Below are 20,705 nucleotides of genomic sequence, written 5' to 3'. Positions count from 1 at the left end.
TGTAATTCCTAATAACTTGGCCAGCTTGGTTGACCCCTCTTGCCACTTCCTGAGCGAACAGCTATGGGCAAGGAGAAGCTTCACATCAACATCGTGGTGATCGGCCATGTGGACTCAGGCAAGTCGACCACCACAGGCCACCTCATCTACAAGTGTGGGGGCATCGACAAGAGGACCATTGAGAAGCTTGAGAAGGAGGCCACTGAGGTATGGAGGTGACCAGACACAAGTGACTTAACTCTCTGTGCTGGGAATGTGTTTAAGGTCTAGCCTGTCGTTATACATGATCGATATGTCAGAGTCTATTGTCAAACTTTACACCAAGCTCGGTATTTCAGGGATATGGTATGATTCTACTTTGAATCCATACCATTGAACTGAGCATTGACTTATTTACCTCTCGATTTTGTTCCAACATAACAAAGACAAAAGAGACAAACAAACTGCACAGACTTTTGCCATTGATTTGGTGTCTCTTTGGTCTGTCTTTAGATGGGGATGGGCTCGTTCAAGTACGCCTGGGTGCTGGACAAGCTGAAGGCAGAGAGGGAGCGAGGCATCACCATCAACATCTCCCTGTGGAAGTTTGAGACCAGCAGGTCACTATCATCGACGCCCTGGGACACAGGGACTTCATCAAGAACATGATCACTGGCACCTCTCAGGTATGGGCTGCAGACACTACTGTATCCAGCAGGTCACTATCATCGACGCCCCGGGACACAGGGACTTCATCAAGAACATGATCACTGGCACCTCTCAGGTATGGGCTGCAGACACTACTGTATCCAGCAGGTCACTATCATCGACGCCCTGGGACACAGGGACTTCATCAAGAACATGATCACTGGCACCTCTCAGGTATGGGCTGCAGACACTACTGTATCCAGCAGGTCACTATCATCGACCACCCGGGACACAGGGACTTCATCAAGAACATGATCACTGGCACCTCTCAGGTATGGGCTGCAGACACTACTGTATCCAGCAGGTCACTATCATCGACGCCCCGGGACACAGGGACTTCATCAAGAACATGATCACTGGCACCTCTCAGGTATGGGCTGCAGACACTACTGTATCCAGCAGGTCACTATCATCGACCACCCGGGACACAGGGACTTCATCAAGAACATGATCACTGGCACCTCTCAGGTATGGGCTGCAGACACTACTGTATCCAGCAGGTCACTATCATCGACCACCCGGGACACAGGGACTTCATCAAGAACATGATCACTGGCACCTCTCAGGTATGGGCTGCAGACACTACCGTATCCAGCTGTCACTAAACATGGACCCTGACTGAATGTTTAGCCAAGGGCCTCTTCTTATTTGGTACGTATGGGCCCCAAAACGGGAAGAAGGAAGAACATGAAACATATTAAACATGTCTTCTATACTATTAGAAAACAACACCTTTGAGCAGGATTACATTGGCTACTCTGAAAATCAAACGGTTATTCTGGGAATCCATTTACTAAAACAAGAAATAAGAATAAGAATTGATTATTTTTTCCATGTAACACTTTCTGCTTTCAAATGCAAAAACAAAATGAAACGTCATGTTTGCTCCCCGTCTCCTCCTTGCCACAGGCGGACTGTGCCGTGCTCATCGTGGCGGCAGGCGTGGGCGAGTTTGAGGCGGGCATCTCCAAGAATGGGCAAACCCGTGAGCACGCCCTTCTGGCCTACACCCTAGGGGTCAAGCAGCTGATCGTAGGGGTCAACAAGATGGACTCCACCGAGCCCAACTACAGCCAGAAACGCTACGAGGAGATTGTGAAGGAAGTCAGCACCTATATTAAGAAGATTGGTTACAACCCGGATACGGTGGCCTTCGTTCCCATCTCCGGCTGGAATGGGGACAATATGCTGGAGGCTAGCCCTAACGTTAGTAGTCTTCTTTGTATACTTATCCTTATCTTTTTCTAAGGCAGGAGGACACTTTATATTCTTAGGACGCAACCTTATTACACAATAGAGTTGCAGATGCAGTCGTGCACACCTCCACTGAATTACAATTAGTGTAACTGATGTCTTATTACATATTACTTATGCAGAGGCCATAACGCTTAAGCTAGGCTTGTTCCTAATGTTTGGTCTGGTCCCTGTAGATGACATGGTTCAAAGGGTGGAAGATCACCCGTAAGGACGGCAACGCCTCTGGGACCACCCTGCTGGAGGCCCTGGACGCCATCCAGCCGCCCTCCCGCCCCGCTGACAAACCCCTCCGCCTGCCCCTACAGGACGTCTACAAGATAGGAGGTGAGGCCCTGGGAGGCGTTCAAACCCACCACTGGTGCTATGCCAGTGGCTTAAGGGTCAATTCCATTTCAATTCAGGCAATTTGGCTATTGTGCAGCACTGAAAGCCAAAGGGTTTTGAGTTGTTTTTTCAGCTCTTACATACATTTTATTTTTGATGTTATACACTCAGGCTGGGATTCAATCCGAGCTGCGTTCGATCTGAGATCTAGCACGCTTGACATTTAACTGGAATTTACAATTGAATTGACATCTGCAGCGTTTGCCTTGAATGCGATCTCTGCCGAAGGCGTTAACATTGCCATTACATGCTACAATTTCTACAAGTGCGATCGGATTCAATCCTGGCCTCAGAGAGTCTTGAAAGATTGTCTCAAAGGTTTCATGCCTCTCACCTCCCTCCTCCCAAGGCCCTGAAGTCTGGCGACGCAGCCATCGTTGCCATGGTCCCCGGAAAGCCCATGTGTGTGGAGAGCTTCTCCGAGTACCCACCACTTGGTAGGTGGTGTGTGTGTGTCTGCCCTCAACCCAGATCCCTATTGGGGGGACAGATGACGTGTACTGTACATCTTTGTCATATATATATATTACAGAACCTGCTCTGTTCATCAGATAAGTTATCTCCATCGTTCATCAGTCTTGGTGCTTCTTGTCTAGAATTAATCACATGTTCCATTTAGTATTTGCGAAGTGCTACAGTTCAAATCAACTATAGCGTTGTATCATGTGCTGCAAAGCCTGTAATAGACTGAATGAAATATGTTTATAATAAATCATTAGAAGTATGACTCACATTCGATCATTCTCTCCATCCTCCCAGGGCGCTTTGCGGTGCGTGACATGCGTCAGACGGTGGCGGTGGGCGTGAAGGCGGTGGAGAAGAAGGCTCCGTCCACGGGCAAGGTCACCAAGTCGGCCCAGAAGGTCAAATGAACGTTGTGTTGGGCTCGCGGCGTTAGCGTCCGCCACCGTGAAAACATCACTCCCCTCCTACACAACATAGTCAAAGTCTGGTCCATGCTCACGATGCATCGCAAGAGCAGACGGAGGGAAACAATGGTATGGTATATTCATTAAGGAAGTGTTCTGTTTTATATATGTTTTGGTCTGCTTGTTTGACTGTTTGTGGTTAGGATACACTATCTGAGTGGAAGACCATTTAAACAACTCCTCTAGGTGTGTGCTATTGTACTCAGTTCAACCTCAGAAATGGTATTGATAGTGTTGGTTTGCATTAAACTAGCTGCTAGTTAATGTTAGTAAAAATGTACAAACATTTTTAAGTTGATAAAATGTTGAAATGGTGTTGTGTTTTCCTACGGCTGCTTGCATGTTCCCGATGCACTTTAAGAAATATATCCGATACTAACACATTGTAGCACCTTGCTCGGCTTAAAAGCTCCCATGCACTGTTCAAAGCTTGTCGACACTGTTCCCTCGACACCTTATTGTATGTAACCTGTGAGCTTGATCTACATCGAAAGACATTTCAAAAGGGTTCAGACTTAGCAACAATGTGCATCATCTTTCCACAGTCATTTAAATATGGGTTGACAGTTGAAAAAAATCATTTTCAAGGTAATAAATAGATGGCAACACGCAGCTACAGAACAGGAGATACACCACAATGGTCAAAGGTTAACAGGACGTGTCTGTAAATATGTCAACAAACACACTTGAATTTCCTTTTTTTATTATGATTTTTTATTGATGTAGGAGAATAAAAGTTTCTTTAGCATTTTTCATGACATCACAGGCTTGATTGGAGCTAACGGACATTATTACTACCGTATAGGTATGTGCACGTCATTTAAATAAATTAGGATAATGATCGTATGAGACAATGATGACATTTCTAAAGGCCAGTTTTCCTTTGGTAATACATAGTCTGTCTGTGGATAAATAATGCCCAAATCAGATAGTCATTTTTTTTATATATATACAAGGGACGAAACAAAAATCAAGTATGTGAGACCATTTCAGCACAAAAGGCCAACAACCCACACGTTGGGTGCAAATAAACATGTTGAAATGGACAGTATATCGCCCAAAAAAGGCACCATGTTATGTACTGCATGTTTTGTATACTTCACATATTCTGGTAAAGCCTTCAATAAGGATCTAATCGACCATTAAGGTTTCTGTTTCAAATGGTATGTGTACTGGAGCTTTGGATTTAGCGTACAAGTTCATGCTGTATTTCATGTTGTTTTTTAATGGGTTTCTCTCCTTTGAAACAACCCCCTTGGTGAAACATCCAATAATCCCTACAGGATCCTGTTCAGTAGGCACAAAATGTTACAAAACGTTTTGAAACCGATGAGGTAGCCTACTACCTGAGGTTGAGCGTGTCCAATGAGTCATCTTTGCATTCCAATTCAAAATGTTTTGCTACATTGTGCCCTATTGAACATGACCCTGTTGTACCTGAATCTGTAACACTTAAAAGGTTAGTCCACTCAAATGACAAAGTACATGTTTTATTTTGGTACCCTGCAAAGACTGTTTGAAAGGTAAGAAAAACAATGTAATTTTGTGATTTGAGTGACATATCCCTTTAAGTCAAAAGGAATAATTGTTGTTGGCATTAGCCATGATGTCACTCACACTGCTTGCCAGGGTGTGCGAAATATCACTTACAGATTATTAACATAACATTATATACATTCTACAGCATGTCAACTTCTGTTTAAGCAATTTAATAAGCATTCAAAACTATAATGTATTAAAATAACTAAAGCCGGGGAGTGTGATTGTGACTGAAACCATGTAAGACTGCAAGTATCTTCATTTAATTAAAAGAGGGTCACATAATCGGATAACAGATATATTTTTGCACATTTTCTCCCTTTGTGTTTTGCTCTCTTGTGTTATAAGTAACAAAAAATATTAAATGAGAAGATACACAGGCATCTCAAGAAATCACATAATGTGGATGCCTTGGTCGTCGGGTAGATAACACCTCGGGGTGCACAATTGAACTGTGTTTTCGGCATAGAAATAGAAGTACTAGAACGGGCATCCCCATTCAAAGGTGTCATGATGGGTGGACCGTATTCTAGTAATTCTATTTCTATGGTTTTAGCAGCTATTCGTCTCCTGTTTTAGAAGTTATTCCTTTCCCGGGACTATGTGTAGCAGCTTGTGTACAATGGTTATACAGTATGTAAACTACCGGAGTGTGTGGGTGTGTGTGTGTATTGGTGTGTGTGTGACCTGTTGGCAGAATTCAATTTACCTCAAACTAGTATTGACCTGGACTTGGCAAGTCTATCATTACAATGAGGGGTGTTTTGTACCATTGTATGTCCACAATAGTCACTCAAATGAGAAACTATTATAGGGAACTGATGTGGGTGAAAAACTTGGTCGTATTGAGGCAACATTCATTTCAAGATGGCTGCCTCAGAAGCTTTGGATAAGAGTATGATATTAGGTTCATGTAAGCATTTAACTTGCCCCACACGCTCTAGTCTTATAAGTTAGGATGCCCCACACTTGAACTTTTACTGTACATGATTATGTGTATTAAAATGAAGGAAACGTTTTCTAGAAGGTTTTGCCATAAGGTCCATAGGCATCAACAACTTCCAGTGTTAATGAATGAAGACTAACGGGTAAGTTGTAACATGGGTAAGTTGAAAACATGCAGTGCTCATGCAGTGTCGAGATCACAGATCAACCCACTGTCTATCAGGATCAAGTTTAGCTTGTTTCTTAGATATATATAATATATATATCAAAGTCTCTTTTTATATACCTCTCTCTCTGTATTTTACCTTCTTTGTTTCGATTTCTTCAATAATAATTCATGCAATGATATGTTCATGTATCGTCGACTTGGATGAAAAATACTTTGCTTTTTATCAAATGAATCAACAGAAATATAAACAGAAATAACCATTATAGTCCCTCCCTGTTCCCCCTCACCCCTCAAAAAATTGAACAAAGAGCTTCTCTATAAGGTGAGGTTTTTTGATTGGTCCATACGACACGGGGGTGTGTCTTATTTTAGCCGTACGTGCGGCATGCTCAGGGACTCGGCGCTCCCAACTGAGGCGGGCGATGGTGTGTTCCCGCTCGGCAGGCTCCTATTGAACCCCGCCAGAGCACTTAACCCCGCCCCAAGCCCAGGGTCTGTCCTCAGTAGCTCTGAAGAGTAAGAGGTTGCGTCGGCTGTACCCTGGGACAAGAAGTCAAAGCCAAAGGCTCCACCTTGAGCCTCGGGAGGGAGAGGGAGGGCGTCCACGTCCCTGTCGCTGATAAAGAGGTCCTCCTCCCCCCAGCCATCCCCACCGCCCCCTCCCGCAGGGTCCTGACTAGGGTGGGAGCCTGTGGGGGAGTCGCTGGGGGAGGAGAGGCTGAGGCTAGGATGGTGGTGGCTATCCAGGGCCATGGAGGTGGTCCCACCCTGCCCCAGGTCTTGGACAGACATGGACTTGCCCAGGCTTCGGTCCACCTGGCTGGGGTTGGAGCCAGAGGAGCAGCGGCCTCCTCCTCCCAGAGCAGAAGAGAGGGGTACCAGGGGCTCCATCTCCAGGCTTGTGTGTCTCCTCCAGGAGCCCTCTGCTTTGGCATTGCAGGGCCGGCCATTGCTGTTCCCATTGAACCCCCCTCTTGACTGCCCCAGCCTCCCGATTCTGAGGCCTTGTTCTGGGCCTAACACATCACCATCCTCCCTCTCCTCCGGGCTTCCACAGAAGTCGCCCACCTCCCTCTCCCTCTCCGTCCTGGAGTGACCCACCGTCCGGCTGGGCTGGGGAGGAGGCGGTGGGGGCCTGGCCAGAGTAGGAAACCCCCCACTTCCAGATACACAATTAGGAGTAAGAATAGGAGGTGAGTGAGAAGAACTTCCCCTATGGACTGGTTCCCCACTTTCCGGCAGGGTATGATGATGATGATGGTGGTGGTGTTGAGGAAGGGGCGACGGACTGAACGAGGAGGGCGGGGGCCCACCGGTAGAAGGCGAGGAGGTGCCAGTGTTGAGGTTGAGGCTGAGCTCGGTGGGCGGCGCCAGGATAAGGTGAAGTCCCCGGGACAGGTTTGAGGCGTTGGTGGAGGAGCGGGTCACGCACCCCCCTTGGCCCTCTATCCCTGGCCCACCTCCGGTGCTGCTGACCTGGGTAGAGCAGGTGGAGTGGTCCTTGAAGAGGATAGAGCTCTGGTAGTCTGAGGTCTGCTCCAGCTCGAACAGAGGCAAGGAGGAGAGGGTGAGGGCAGAGGAGGAGCCTTTACGTAACACATGCCGGTAGATGTCCAACAGCGAGTCTAGCTTCGACTCAATAGACTGGACCTAGAGAGGGATGGATTGAAGGAAGGAAGGAAGGACGGAAGGAAATTATGGTTAATATTAGCTACACAAAAGAAAGAGTACTTTCACATAATTGGTAATACAAACAACATGCAACCACATTTAACCATAATGCAACCACGCAAAACAATTAAAAAATGTTGAATAACAGTAGTTGGTAGCCCTTTACACTCATACCTGTACCCGTATACGGGTTGAAAATGGCAGATTTGGGCACGAATGCCTCACAGCGCTGTATGGGTTTGGACTGACGGCCGTTCTGAACTTGAGCATCGCGCGAAGTTGCCTCCCGGTACTTGGGCAACGTTTGCTATTTTTTTGTTCTCTTAGTGAGGGAAATGCTGTAAGTTAAGAGGACTCTATGTACTTTGAAAGATGAGACGATGAGGATTATTATAATAAATACCACTTTGATGTCACACAAGCCAAACACCCGTGAGTCCAAATGTGCACTTCACATTCACAGTGTCAGCGTTTATGATCAGTATGTTTGATGTACAGTTACAAGATGACATGGCGTCATACCCTGGGTTGTTCTGAACAGAATGAGCCCATGTTTGTTTATTGTGAAGATAATTTTCCGTGGCACACACCTGCATGCACTCATGACTCCTTTCTATGCGTAGCAAAATGACCTTGTGAAAGCCTAACACTGTAAGATCATATATATTAACTTAGCTAGTCATGTCGGCAATAGAACAAGCTTTCAAATCATGCCCACCTGACCCCGACTGCGATTCATTATGGACTATTTTTGGATTGCGTAAACATCAACAGTAATCGTGTGATGGCGGGGATACAGGGTTGTGTTCCAAATGAAACAACGACAAGTGTGCTTGCTCTAGTTCCTCAACGGCACAGCTAGGAGAGCTCAAAAAGTACCTTCTTTGAGTCATAGAAATGCATTGAAATGACTTGGGAACTGTGCACACTTTGGAGAGGTGTGTGGCCACTTGGAGACTCCAGTTAGTCATCTCACTCAAACCCTTGTAACTTTGTTGTCTTATGTTGCACCTACCCCACGTTTTCCAGGGATATTCTTATGTCACTGAATGTCGACAGTGTATTGGTTGGATCCAGTCTCGTGTCAGGTGGACTTGTGTGCTCACCTTTGGTCTAATCATTTATCTTCCCATTATCTTCAAACTGTTCCCTTACAATTGCTACCATGGTCATGCGTGTGCTTTTCACATTTCTTCTGTAAGAAACATTTCAATTGAGCCCCCATCCGTATAGGCCAATTCCCACGAATGTCAAAGGTGAACCACACATAACTCACCATATTTAATGAACCAGCGTTTAAGTTCACCGAAACCCACTGACCTGCCGTTCCACTTTGCAGACACGACCCAGCATACTCATGTCCTCCAGCAGGTCTCCATCAGACAGCAGCTTGTCCCGGATCTTCTTATCCAGAGGAACCTGGCCTTTACCCAAGATCTGGTCCACTCTGGAGGGCACAGGAGACATAGTGTTAAAGAGAGGGTACAGAATGGTGCAGGACCAGAGGATGTCCAGTAGGCAGCCCGCCCGAGAAGGAAGAAGGAAGGAAAGAGAGTTAGAGTTGGAATTGGTCCTCTGTGAGAATACAACACTTACTGTAGAGGCCCATACTGCTCACAAGGATATATACCGGCTCGGTTTACTGTGTCACTAGAGATATATGTTGCAAGTGTATCAATATCAACAGCATGCCACTGGGCACACACACTGGTTGAATCAACGTTGTTTCTACGTCATTTCACTGAAATGAGGTGGAATAGACGTTGAATTGACGTCTGTGCCCAGTGGGATGTCAATACACCTAAGATTAAACTTTAGAAGCCAAGAAGAAGAGGCGAATGTATTATCTACTACTGGATTTGAAATACAAAATGGATGACCTTAAATTACAAGCATAGTTTTTATTTGTATGTATATATCATTTTACTACACATTTGGATTTTCATTTGAGATGTTTATATGAGATAATCAATATTTTCCATGACTCAAGAAGCTCTCGACCAGAAACATTTCATTTTATATTTCTACCACATGGTGGCTCACTGCTCACTCATTTGGTAAATAAGGCCTTTCAAATTCAGTGAAAGTTTATGGCCTAGATTTAATCAGATCAAGTGCTAACCGGCTATAGCCGACACCTGCATAGCTGACGTTTTGGCGGTGTCGGCGGAAGAACGGCATTGGAGCTGTAAATCGGTGAGCAGCTGCTCTTGTGATCATTGTCAAGAAGCCACACCTCCCCACTCGCGTTAGAAGTTCAGAATGAGAAAGTGTCGGCTTTATAGAAATAATGAAGCTCTAATTGAAAAATCATTTAACCAAATAATGAGGATTTTTTAACAGCCTAATCGAGGTGTAGATTACATCTCACATTCCAGAATGCAAACTTAATGAGACTCCGTGCACCCAATGGCAATGTCCGTTTTAGCTATAATGCCGGGAGCAACTTGTGGATTTGATCACTCTAACGCAATTCCACCGCCGACACCGTCAACACATCAGCTCTGCGGGTGTTGGCTAAAGGGGATCTGATTGAATCGGGCCATAAGTTTAAGATAAAACTCAGAGAAAACTCAGTTGACAGGAATGCAGAACAGAAGAAACATCACCAGGAGGAATCTAGAAACGGAACCCATCAACAGTCCCAAATGGATCCCCCGTGCAAGATATACTGTCAACCTAGACTGTTAAGATATACTGTAAGATATACTGTCAACCTAGACAGGTAAGGAAGATATTTGCGATTTGAAAACCATGCAGTGTTTCTTCTAGCAAATAATCAGCTAGTCCACATGCAGGGGATGAGGAGAAAGTCAAGAGGATGTGAGGAGAGGAGTGCGTGAGGGGTGTGTGTGAGGGGCGTGAGGGGGTTAACTCTGACCCCTGCGTGGAGTTCTTTCTGCCCTGGCTGTAATACATGGGCAGGGAGGGAGAGGAAAAGGTCTTGGCTCGGCTGCTCAGGGGCTGGGGCCCCACTATCATGTCCAGCCTGTGGGGGAAAGTGAGGACACACACACACACACAAATATGAATGTATGCACACAGACTCGAACATATGCACACTCATATGAAGACAAAGACATACTGCTCACATTAGTGACTAAGCAGTGAATACACATGGGCAAACAGCTGCTAGCTAAGCTTTTTCATGCATTTTATTGGAAGGTCTAATTTAGAGAGTGTGACTACGTGAGCACTTTGACCACGCGTGACAGTGCATTATTGTTCTCACCGTGTCTGCAGACTCTTGATGCGACACAGCATGTCCAGGTGTCCGGCGGAGTACTGCTCTATGACGTCCTTCACATCATACGGACGCAATGTCTCCTTGAACTTCTTCTTGGCCACGTGGAACTTCATTATCCTGGATGGACCAGACCAGGGTCATGTTCATTAAATACCAGATGAAAGAACATTGCCCGAAACAGGGAGGGACTACGTGAACGTGTCTAACAAGAAACGCTCCTTTTTGTTTCCCGTTGAGAAAAGTTTTGCTACGGTGTGTCCTAATGAAAGCGATCCAGCATAGGAGGGAATCTCAATGCAGTTCGTCAATCTACCATAAGAGGGAGTCCTCAAACAAAGAAGGACATTGACCGCGAGTAACACACGCCAAGGTACTGAGATCTAAAACTATCCAATAGCAACAGCAGAAGCAGCTCTTATTTCTCAACATAAATACATGACCGCTCATCTGGAAAATCATTTCATAGTTCAAAAGAAAATATTCCTGTGAAGTTGCGAAAGATCTGAGGTAAAATCAGTCTTTACCTCACTGTTTACCTTAGCTGTGTAGCACGTAAATCTAGCCCTTTGAGAGAGTGTAGAGGGGAGCTTAGTACATACACCTGTGGGCCCCATACAGCGGAAGAGGTTGAATATGAGAGGCCCTTACTGCCCAATGTGAGGATCAAAGTGGTAAGACTGATTGAAAAGACATATAGTAATGTATCCACTGGCTAAAACCATGGCGGGAAGTAAGAGAGATTTTGAAGCTGCCTCTCACGGTATGGATTAGGGGAAAGAGTTCGGAGGTTACAATAAGAAGAAAAAGGTCACACTAAGGCTCTGATGACATACTTGAGTGAGGGCAGCCGGTGTGTTTGTGTGTGTGTGTGTGTGTGTGTGTGTGTGTGAGTGAGCGAGCGAGCGTGCGTGCGTGCGTGCGTCTCACCTGACGGCTCGGATGACAGACTTGACGGAAGGCAGCAGGTCCTCCACAGAGATCTCACAGTGACAGCCCTTGTCATCACCGAAACCATCCTCAGTGGTCATGTTAGAGTCAGCTAGAGAGAGAGAGAGATGGAGGGAAAGAGAGTTTGAGTTATAACATACCTTCATTATTTTTATGACGGAGACAGAAAGAAAGAGAGATGGAGGGAAGGAAGGAGAGAGGGAAGAAGGGGAGGGAGTGAGGGAAGAAGGGGAGGGAGTGAGGGAAGAAGGGGAGGGAGTGAGGGAAGAAGGGGAGGGAGAGACGGAAGAAGGGGAGGGAGTGAGGGAAGAAGGGGAGGGAGAGAGGGAGGGAGTGAGGGAAGAAGGGGAGGGAGTGAGGGAAGAAGGGGAGGGAGAGAGGGAAGAAGGGGAGGGAGAGAGACAGTGGCGCGCATTGATGCCAAGGGGAGCCAGGCTTCCCCAAATATTTGACCAAAAAAACATATCTTTCGTCTCTCTCTGTTTTAATGGTTTTCCATCAATTCGTCAATTCGCAAGTGGCTGAATCTCACCGGAGAAATCATCAGAGCGAGGGAAACAGAGCCCTTCTGTCTCAGTATATGTAGCCCATCTATCTGATGCTGTGTGGACCAAAAGAGTATGGCATGTTGCGGCAGTATATCTATTGAACCTTTATTTAACTTGGCAAGTCAGTTAAGAACAAATCCTTATTTACAATGACGGCCTAACCCGGACGACGCTGGGCAGATTTTAGGCTGACGTTAAGTAGCCAGCTAACTTAGCTGGTTCATTGTTGCCCATGCGAGGAAGTTAGGCTAACAAGTGTTTTAGCTGGGTAGCCTATAACAACAAAAACTAAAGGCATACTGTATGACAAAGCCATAGACCGTTTTGCCAACATGAAAGAGATTAGGGTGGCATTGGTTTTCAGCTAGTCTACAAGTAGGGTGAGTCCAAACTTCTTTTTTTAACTTACTTACTTACACACACACACACACACACACACACCATTTGTTTCCGGTATCTTTAAGTTTGTTTTCAGTGTATTCAAAAAAGCATACTGTATTTAGCCTTGTTGATGAAATGTTTAAGTTGGAATGGTGCTGAAATAGCAGAGGCTCCTGTTGTCTTTGTGTTGACTTCTAAATCATCCTTGAGTAAAAGTAAAGATACCTTCATAGAAAGTTACTCAAGTAAAAGTGAAAGTCACCCACTAAAATACTACTTCAGTAAAAGTATTCAAATGTATGGATAGCCAGGGGCACACTCCGACACTCAGACATCATTTACAAAAGATGCATTTGTGCTTAGTGAGTCTGCCACCCCAGAGGCAGTAGGGATGACCATGTGGTCTCTTGATAAGTGTGTGAATTTCACAATTTTCCTATCCTGCTAAGCATTCAAAATATAATGAGTACTTTTGAGGAAAAAGTATTATGTTTTCTTTAGGAATGTAGTGAAGTAAAAGTTGCCAAAAATATAAATAGTAACGTAAAGTACAGATGTGCCCCCCCCCCAAATACTTAATTAGTACTTTAAAGTATTTTTACTTAAGTACTTTACACCACTGGTTGCAGGTCATATAACTGTTCATTACATGCAATATTTGCTTTGTGGACTTCCCCCGGCCCGAAGTTGCTCTCCGGTTTTGTGATGAAACAAATGTACGTGTAGTTGAATTTATTTCACCACCATGTGACTGTTGTCTATTGTTGTTGTATATCACGGCAACGTATGAACGAATGGGTTGTAGAGCAAACAACGCAATCATCCCAACATTGGTTCTAATATGTTTTTACTGGCTTGGCTTCCACAGGGATTTTACCCACCCACTGCTACGGGAGGGAGGGAGGGAGGGAGGGAGAGAAAAAAAACTCAAAAGAGAGTCCACAGTATAGCTGAAGAGCGCGAGCCTGAGAGCTGCCTCTCCTCAGTAGGTATATTGCTAATGGGAAATATTATCACAAAGACCTGCTGTTTATGAGTGGCCTGAGTTACGACATAAAGCACACCAAAGCGGGCCAGGGGTTAGAAGTGGTAGAGTGCAGATCAAACAAATTTCCCCCTGACCAATAGAAAACTTTTTATGACCCCAGGTTAATGCTATTTGTAATGTTACAAGGCAAGCCACCACGGGCCTTTGGAGGATAGGTGTGTGTGTGTGTGTGTGTGTCAGCCAGCATCAATCTCTGCTCTCATTAATTCAGAAAGTGCTGTAGTTGGTTCTTGGCAAAGCCATTTAATCCATCTGGCATACTGTATATGCAACAATCCATTTAGCATACACAACATGATTATTGTATGGTTGTGTAAGGTAAGTGTCATATACAGTATAGTCAGTAGTCCTCACTTTATCCAAAACGTCTCTTACACCAGATTAATCTGGATAAATCCCCCATTCCATTTCTATCCATCCTCAACATAATCTGCTGGTAATAGTGTTATTATCGTCCACTATTGGTATAGACCTACTTCATTCTAGAATTTAGCTGGTGTTCCATTTGACCTAGCTACCTGGTCACTGTGGCTGTTACCCTGCCTTCCTCAGCCAGCTGGCTAGGCTGGATAAAGCAGCACTGCAGCCTCTGCTCGCCCCTTAAGGCTGCTAATCTACAGCATGCCTGTTCCCTTCCCTTCCCACCCACCATCCAGAGTACGGTTCAGAGCTCCAGCCATAACCAAGCCAGGCCGGCCAGCCCCACTAACCCAAACCAGCGCACTGCAAACAGGCATTAACATTCCTCCCGCTGGGCTCTATGGTCTGTGCCAGCTCTGGTCTGGTCTGCCCATAAGACCGGCGGTCTAGGAGTAAATCCTTCATAGGCTAGCACACAGCGCCCAGCCAGAGAACTTAGGGAAAGGGAGTGAAAGCTAGCATGACATTAAGAGTGTGGTTTTAAGTCGATGTAGCTCACCAGTGATCTAAGTATATCTAAAGATATCATGAGATATCATTCTAAAGATGATAACATGTGTAGAAAGTATCAGGGCAAGATGACCATTTTGGTATAAAGGCAAGGGAAATAACATGGTACCAATCAACCCATCTCTTACACTAAACGCCCAAATCCAACAATTGACCAATCACGACAAGTCATTGGTTCCTCTCACCATCGGCAGTGGAGCGTGATTGGATCTTGAGGCGGAGGGAGGGTCTGAAGCGGGTGCGGTCGTTGAAGCTCCAGCTCTTCTGGACCTTGGCAGGGCTGGTGCCCTCCGTACCCCCAGCCTCAGTCCCCGGGGACCGCCGGTCGCTCGCCGACGTCTGCCGGCTCTTAATACTCTGCCCCCTGGGGCTCGCCATCCGGACACGGTCTTTGAAACTCAACTTCTGGCTGTCATGGGGATGGATCGATGGAGGGAGAAAGGGGGATGATAGTGTGGAGGGATGGAGAGAGAGAGCGAGAGAGAGAGAGAGAAAGGAATGGTGTTAGTGGAACAAAGATATACACACGTACTGTATCAAGATCAAGCACAGGTTCGGGGTCGGGAACAATTCAAACAAAATGCAATTGATTGGAAACCATTTACAGGAGTCTGTCACCATTTCATGAGTTTGTTCATTCGTTTACCTCAATTATTGGTTGCTTCACTGGAGAGCAAGGCATTTAAATTAGGTTAGATTGATGGGCCTATTCATAGACCAGCATGCACTGCAGCCTATTATCCAAAATACAAGTGCACAGCAGGCAAAATGCTTCAGCAGGTACCCCACTGTTAGTATGCAATTATGATTCTTTAGCACTCAGCTCACTCCTAAACATGTGACCTCAGCTGGCCAATCCCTGTCTCTCTGACTGGCAGAGTCCCCATTGGAGGAGCTACCATAGAAGAGGTACAATAGGAGTTTGTGCAGGGGAGGATCTTGTATCATAGATAACCAAAACCACCAAGGGAATAGGGTGGAGTGATGATTTCATGAACCTTTGTGATGAACTATTCATGGGCTCTAATATCCAAGGAGGGACTGCTGAAATGGTGAGGTGCAGGGTGGAGTGCTGAGGTCAGAGGATGGACAATGCTGTGTACAGGGTTTCCAAGTGACAACATGCAGGGGCAGTGGAGGGGCCGTGCAGAGGACAGGCAGTGGGGCAAGGGGTAGGAAGCTATACCCAATCTAACTGTGACTGTTTTGGTGGTCATTGTAAATGTTAACGTGACTGTTGATGAAGTCATTGTGTCTTTCACGTTTTGGTGATATGAGTGTGAATGGTGTGAATGACAGGAAGTGAGGTAAGAGGCAAGAGTAGTTGATAAAACTTCCAGAAAGATTGCAGTTGATGGTGAAATATCACAATAAACCAGTTAGAAAGCATATCTGTTCAGTGGATCTGTTTTTAAGACCTTACCAAATAGCTGTTGTACAGTCATAATTTTGTAATTTTGTAATTTATTTTTTAGCTGTTATTTTACCAGGTAAGTTAACTGAGAACACATTCTCACTTGCAGCAACGACCTGGGGAATAGTTACAGGGGAGAGGAGGGGGATGAATAAGCCAATTGTAAACTGGGGATTATTAGGTGACCGTGATGGTTTGAGGGCCAGATTGGGAATTTAGCCAGGACACTGGGGTTAACACCCCTACTCTTACGATAAGTGCCATGGGATCTTTAATGACCTCAGAGAGTCAGGACACCCGTTTAACGTCCCATCCGAAAGACAGCACCCTACACAGGGCATTGTCCCCAATCACTGCCATGGGGCATTGGGACATTTTTTTAGACCAGAGGAAAGAGTGCCTCCTACTGGCTCCAGGTCATCTACAAGTCCATGCTAGGTAAAGCTCCGCCTTATCTCAGTTCACTGGTCACAATGGCAACACCCATCCGTAGCACGCGTTCCAGCAGGTGTATCACACTGATCATCCCTAAAGCCAACACCTCATTTGGCCGCCTTTCGTTCCAGTACTCTGCTGCCTGTGACTGGAACGAATTGCAAAAATCGCTGAAGTTGGAGACTTTTATCTCCCTCACCAACTTCAAACATCAGCTATCTGAGCAGCTAACCGATCGCTGCAGCTGTACATAGTCTATTGGTAAATAGCCCACCCATTTTCACCTACCTCATCCCCATACTGTTTTTATTTATTTACTTTTCTGCTCTTTTGCACACCAATATCTCTACCTGTACATGACCATCTGATCATTTATCACTCCAGTGTTAATCTGCAAAATTGTAATTATTCGCCTACCTCCTCATGCCTTTTGTACACATTGTATATAGACTCCCCTTTGTTTTCTACTGTGTTATTGACTTGTTAATTGTTTACTCCATGTGTAACTCTGTGTTGTCTGTTCACACTGCTATGCTTTATCTTGGCCAGGTCGCAGTTGCAAATGAGAACTTGTTCTCAACTAGCCTACCTGGTTAAATAAAGGTGAAATAAAAAAATAAATAAAAAAAAACTGGCCCTCCAACACCACTCCCAGCAGCATGTGGTCTCCCATCCAGGAACTGACCAGGACCAACCCTGCTTAGCGTCAGAAGCAAGCCAGCAGTGGTATGCAGGGTGGTATGAGTAATACGAGTTAGTGTACAGTAGGAGAAGTGGTTCAAGTCATAAGACAACAGGCAGCAGGTTTCGGGCACTGTCCAAAAGCAGCTCAACATTGTTGCAAAGGTAACTCAGATACTCAGAGAACTCCCAGAACCCATATACGGCCATTTTGAAAACCACCAAGTTTCTCTCGGATTTCGAATCCATGCATCAAGAATAAATTCGTAGTCATTCCCAAAATAGTCATGAGTACAGGCGGGCAGGGGGGGTACCTAGTATGTTTCCGTAGGGTACACCTCCTCAGTAGCGTCTGCTTACTACTGAGAACCTTACTACAAACCAGAGGAAAGAGATACGGTAAGCAAATATATATGTTTATAATGTACAGTTCAAAAGTTTGGACGCCTACTCATTCAAGGGTTTTTCTTTATTTTTGCTATTTACAAAACTATGAAACAACACATATGGAATCATGTACTAACCAAAAAAGTGTATAATATATTTGACATTTGAGTTTCTTCAAAGTAGCCACTCTTTGCCTTGATGACAGCTTTGCATACTCTTGGCATTCTCTCAACTAGCTTCATGAGGTGGTCACTTGGAATGTATTCCAATTAACAGGTGTGCCTTGCTAAAAGTTCATTTGTGGAACTCTTTCCCTCTTAATACATTTGAGCCAATCAGTTGTGTTGTAACAAGGTAGGGTTGGTATACAGAAGATATCCCTATTTGGTAAAAGACCAAGTACTTATTATGGCAAGAACAGCTCAAATAAGGAAAGAGAAATGACAATCCATCATTACTCTAAGACATGAAGGTCAGTCAATAGGGAACATTTTAAGAACTTTGAAAGTTTCTTAAAGTGCAGCCACAAAAACCATCAAGCGGTATGATGAAACTAGCTCTCACGAGGACCGCCAAAAGAAAGGAAGACCCAGAGTTTCCTCTGCTGCAGAGGATAAGTTCAAGTAACAGACACATCTCAACATCAACTGTTCAGAGGAGACTGCGTGAATCAGGCCTTCATGGTCAAATCACCTCAACTAAAGGACACTAATAAGAAGAAGACTTGTTTGGGCCAACAAACACGGGCAATGTTTGAGATTTCTGGTTCCAACCGCCATGTCTTTGTGAGACGCAGAGTAGGTGAACAGATGATCTCCACATATGTGGCTCCCACTGTGAAGCATGGAGGAGGAGGTGTGATGGTGCTTTCCTGGTGACACTGTCAGTGATTTATTTAGAATTCAAGGCACACTTAACCAGCATGGCTACCACAGCATTCTGCAGTGATACGCCATCCCATCTGGTTTGCACTTAGTGGGACTATATGTTTTTCAACAGGACAATGACCCAAGCCAAGGCTGTGTAAAGGCTATTTGACCGTGATGGAGTGCTGTATCAGATGACCTGGCCTCCACAATCACCCGACCTCAACCCAATTGAGATGGTTTGGGATGAGTTGGATCACAGAGTGAAGGAAAAGCAGCCAACAAGTGTTCAGCATATGTGGGAACTCCTTCAAGACTGTTGGAAAAGCATTCCAGGTGAAGCTGGTTGAGAGAATGCCAAGAGTGTGCAAAGCTGTCATCAAGGCAAAGGGAAGAATCTCAAATCTAAAACATATTTAGATTTGTTTAACACTTTTTTGTTTACTACATGATTCCATATGTGTTATTTCATAGTGTTGATGTCTTCACTGTTATTCTACAATGTAGAAAATAGTAAAAAATAAAGGAAAACCCTTGAATGAGTATGTGTGTCCAAACTTTTGACTGGTACTGTATGTGAACGTCTTTGTATAGGTTATGAATGTAGCTTCTATGAATGTCTATGTATACTTCTGTAAAGATGTCACATGCCTTCATGTCTGCATGTGAATGTTTATGAAATCTAATCTATACAATCGCTACCTCAAACTAAGTGTATTCATGTCTATGTACTGTATAGTTTATGGATGTTAATATAACTTATGACAGATGACATAGTCCTTTATGTCATGTATTTGAAGGCTTTATAAGCGCAACATGATCACTCGGCTTCAATCGCACGAAACTAAAGCATGACCAGAGACCCTGTAGAACCACTATACGTTGTCAACCACTTGCTGACATTTAGAAAGAGCGTGTTTCAAAGGTAATTGAGCTCAGTGGAGAGAGAAAATGAAGAGCCTAGGTATGACAGCGGTTTTAAAAAGCCTATTATTTGATCATTCAGCCCCACTCCTGTCCATGTCTCTCATTTAACCATACTAATTCAGCTGGCTGAGAGAGAGAGAGAGGGTGAGGGAGAGAGAAGGAGAGACAAGGAGGGAAAAAGAGAGAGAAAGAGGGAGAGACAGGGAGAGAAAGACGGGGAGAGAGAGAGAGAGAGAGAGAGAGAGAGAGAGAAGGGCGCTGAGTCATATGTGTGGAGGACGGTAAACTTTTAGAACAGGCAACCTGTCGGGCACCAGTAGGCTTTCAGGGCCATCTGCACCTGGTTCAATGACACTCAAAAATGGATTGTTATTTATTTATTTTTCTCCTGCAGTTTTGAGGTGGAGCCCTTGACCATGAGAGAGAGAGAGAGAGAGAGGGGTGGTGAATTGAATTCAATAGGTGGAGGATGCTGGAGCTTTGTTCTCTCTCATTCTCGCTCTCTCCCTCCCTCTGTCTCTCCTGTTCTACCGACATGCTTTTCAAGTGTTTGGGTTTGCGTGGGATGGATTCTGTCCTCACCCTCTCAACACTAGGCAACACTGAAAGGTTTACTTTTTTTCTGGTATTCTGTTGACGTTTTACACTTAGTTTGGAAATCTCGCAGACAAATGTTTTAGTGGCCCTCAGGTTTATAATTCTGTTTTTCACTTTAAAGACACACGCATTTTGCTTTCCCTACTGTTGTGTAACGACAGCTAAAGCAACATATTACATCACTCCAAGCTCCCACAGAGAGACACACAGAGAGAGACACACACAGAGAGAGAGAAAGACAGAGAGAGAGAAAGAGAGAGACACACAGAGAGAGAGAAAGACAGAGAGAGGGGAGAGAGAGAGAGACACAGAGAGAGAGAGATAGACAGAGAGAGAAAGACAGAGAGAAATAGAGAGAGAAAGACAGAGAAATAGAGAGAGAAAGACAGAGAGAAATAGAGAGAGGGGACAGAGAGAAATAGAGAAAGAAAGACAGAGAGAAATAGAGAGAGAAAGACAGAGAGAAATAGAGAGAGAAAGACAGAGAGAAATAGAGAGAGAAAGACAGAGAAATAGAGAGAGAAAGACAGAGAAATAGAGAGAGAAAGACAGAGAGAAAGACAGAGAGAAAGACAGTGTTCTCTCCCTCTTCTATCTTTCCTCTGTAATTCAGTGGCTGTGTCACTCAAATCCTGTTATACTGAAATACACACACAACACACGACTGCAATAAACACAATTATTTTTAATTTTAGAGAGAGAGCGAGAGAGAAAC

The 20,705-nt window shown here is 44.8% G+C and overlaps 2 protein-coding genes across 5 annotated transcripts in view; one reads left to right on the top strand and one right to left on the bottom strand.

The window, feature by feature from the left end:
• On the top strand, nucleotides 1–3,401 carry LOC115104397 (putative elongation factor 1-alpha-like 3). The gene is made up of 7 exons (XM_029625822.2): nucleotides 1–207; nucleotides 493–599; nucleotides 679–763; nucleotides 1,597–1,893; nucleotides 2,118–2,324; nucleotides 2,678–2,765; nucleotides 3,088–3,401. The coding sequence occupies exons 1-7, from the start codon at nucleotides 64–66 to the stop codon at nucleotides 3,198–3,200; spliced, it is 1,041 nt and encodes a 346-aa protein (XP_029481682.2). The 5' UTR covers nucleotides 1–63; the 3' UTR covers nucleotides 3,201–3,401.
• A 547-nt stretch (nucleotides 3,402–3,948) lies between these two features.
• The window catches only part of LOC115103682 (potassium voltage-gated channel subfamily KQT member 5-like), a 177,507-nt gene continuing 160,750 nt past the window's right edge, over nucleotides 3,949–20,705 (bottom strand). For 2 of the 4 annotated variants that reach the window (XM_029624542.2, XM_029624541.2), the window contains 6 exons: nucleotides 14,869–15,092; nucleotides 11,756–11,867; nucleotides 10,814–10,945; nucleotides 10,463–10,570; nucleotides 8,902–9,028; nucleotides 3,949–7,560 (listed from right to left, as the gene is read on the bottom strand). In XM_029624542.2, the coding sequence (XP_029480402.2) occupies nucleotides 6,274–7,560; nucleotides 8,902–9,028; nucleotides 10,463–10,570; nucleotides 10,814–10,945; nucleotides 11,756–11,867; nucleotides 14,869–15,092 (1,990 nt within the window). In that variant the 3' untranslated portion in view covers nucleotides 3,949–6,273. The remainder of the gene's footprint in view (nucleotides 7,561–8,901; nucleotides 9,029–10,462; nucleotides 10,571–10,813; nucleotides 10,946–11,755; nucleotides 11,868–14,868; nucleotides 15,093–20,705) is intronic. The other 2 variants (XM_029624544.2, XM_029624543.2) reach the window with 1 other exon arrangement.

Source organism: Oncorhynchus nerka, linkage group LG21 (assembly GCF_034236695.1).
Source record: "Oncorhynchus nerka isolate Pitt River linkage group LG21, Oner_Uvic_2.0, whole genome shotgun sequence".
Taxonomy (NCBI): Eukaryota; Metazoa; Chordata; class Actinopteri; order Salmoniformes; family Salmonidae; genus Oncorhynchus; species Oncorhynchus nerka.
This window is presented reverse-complemented; position numbering and strand designations above follow the sequence as displayed.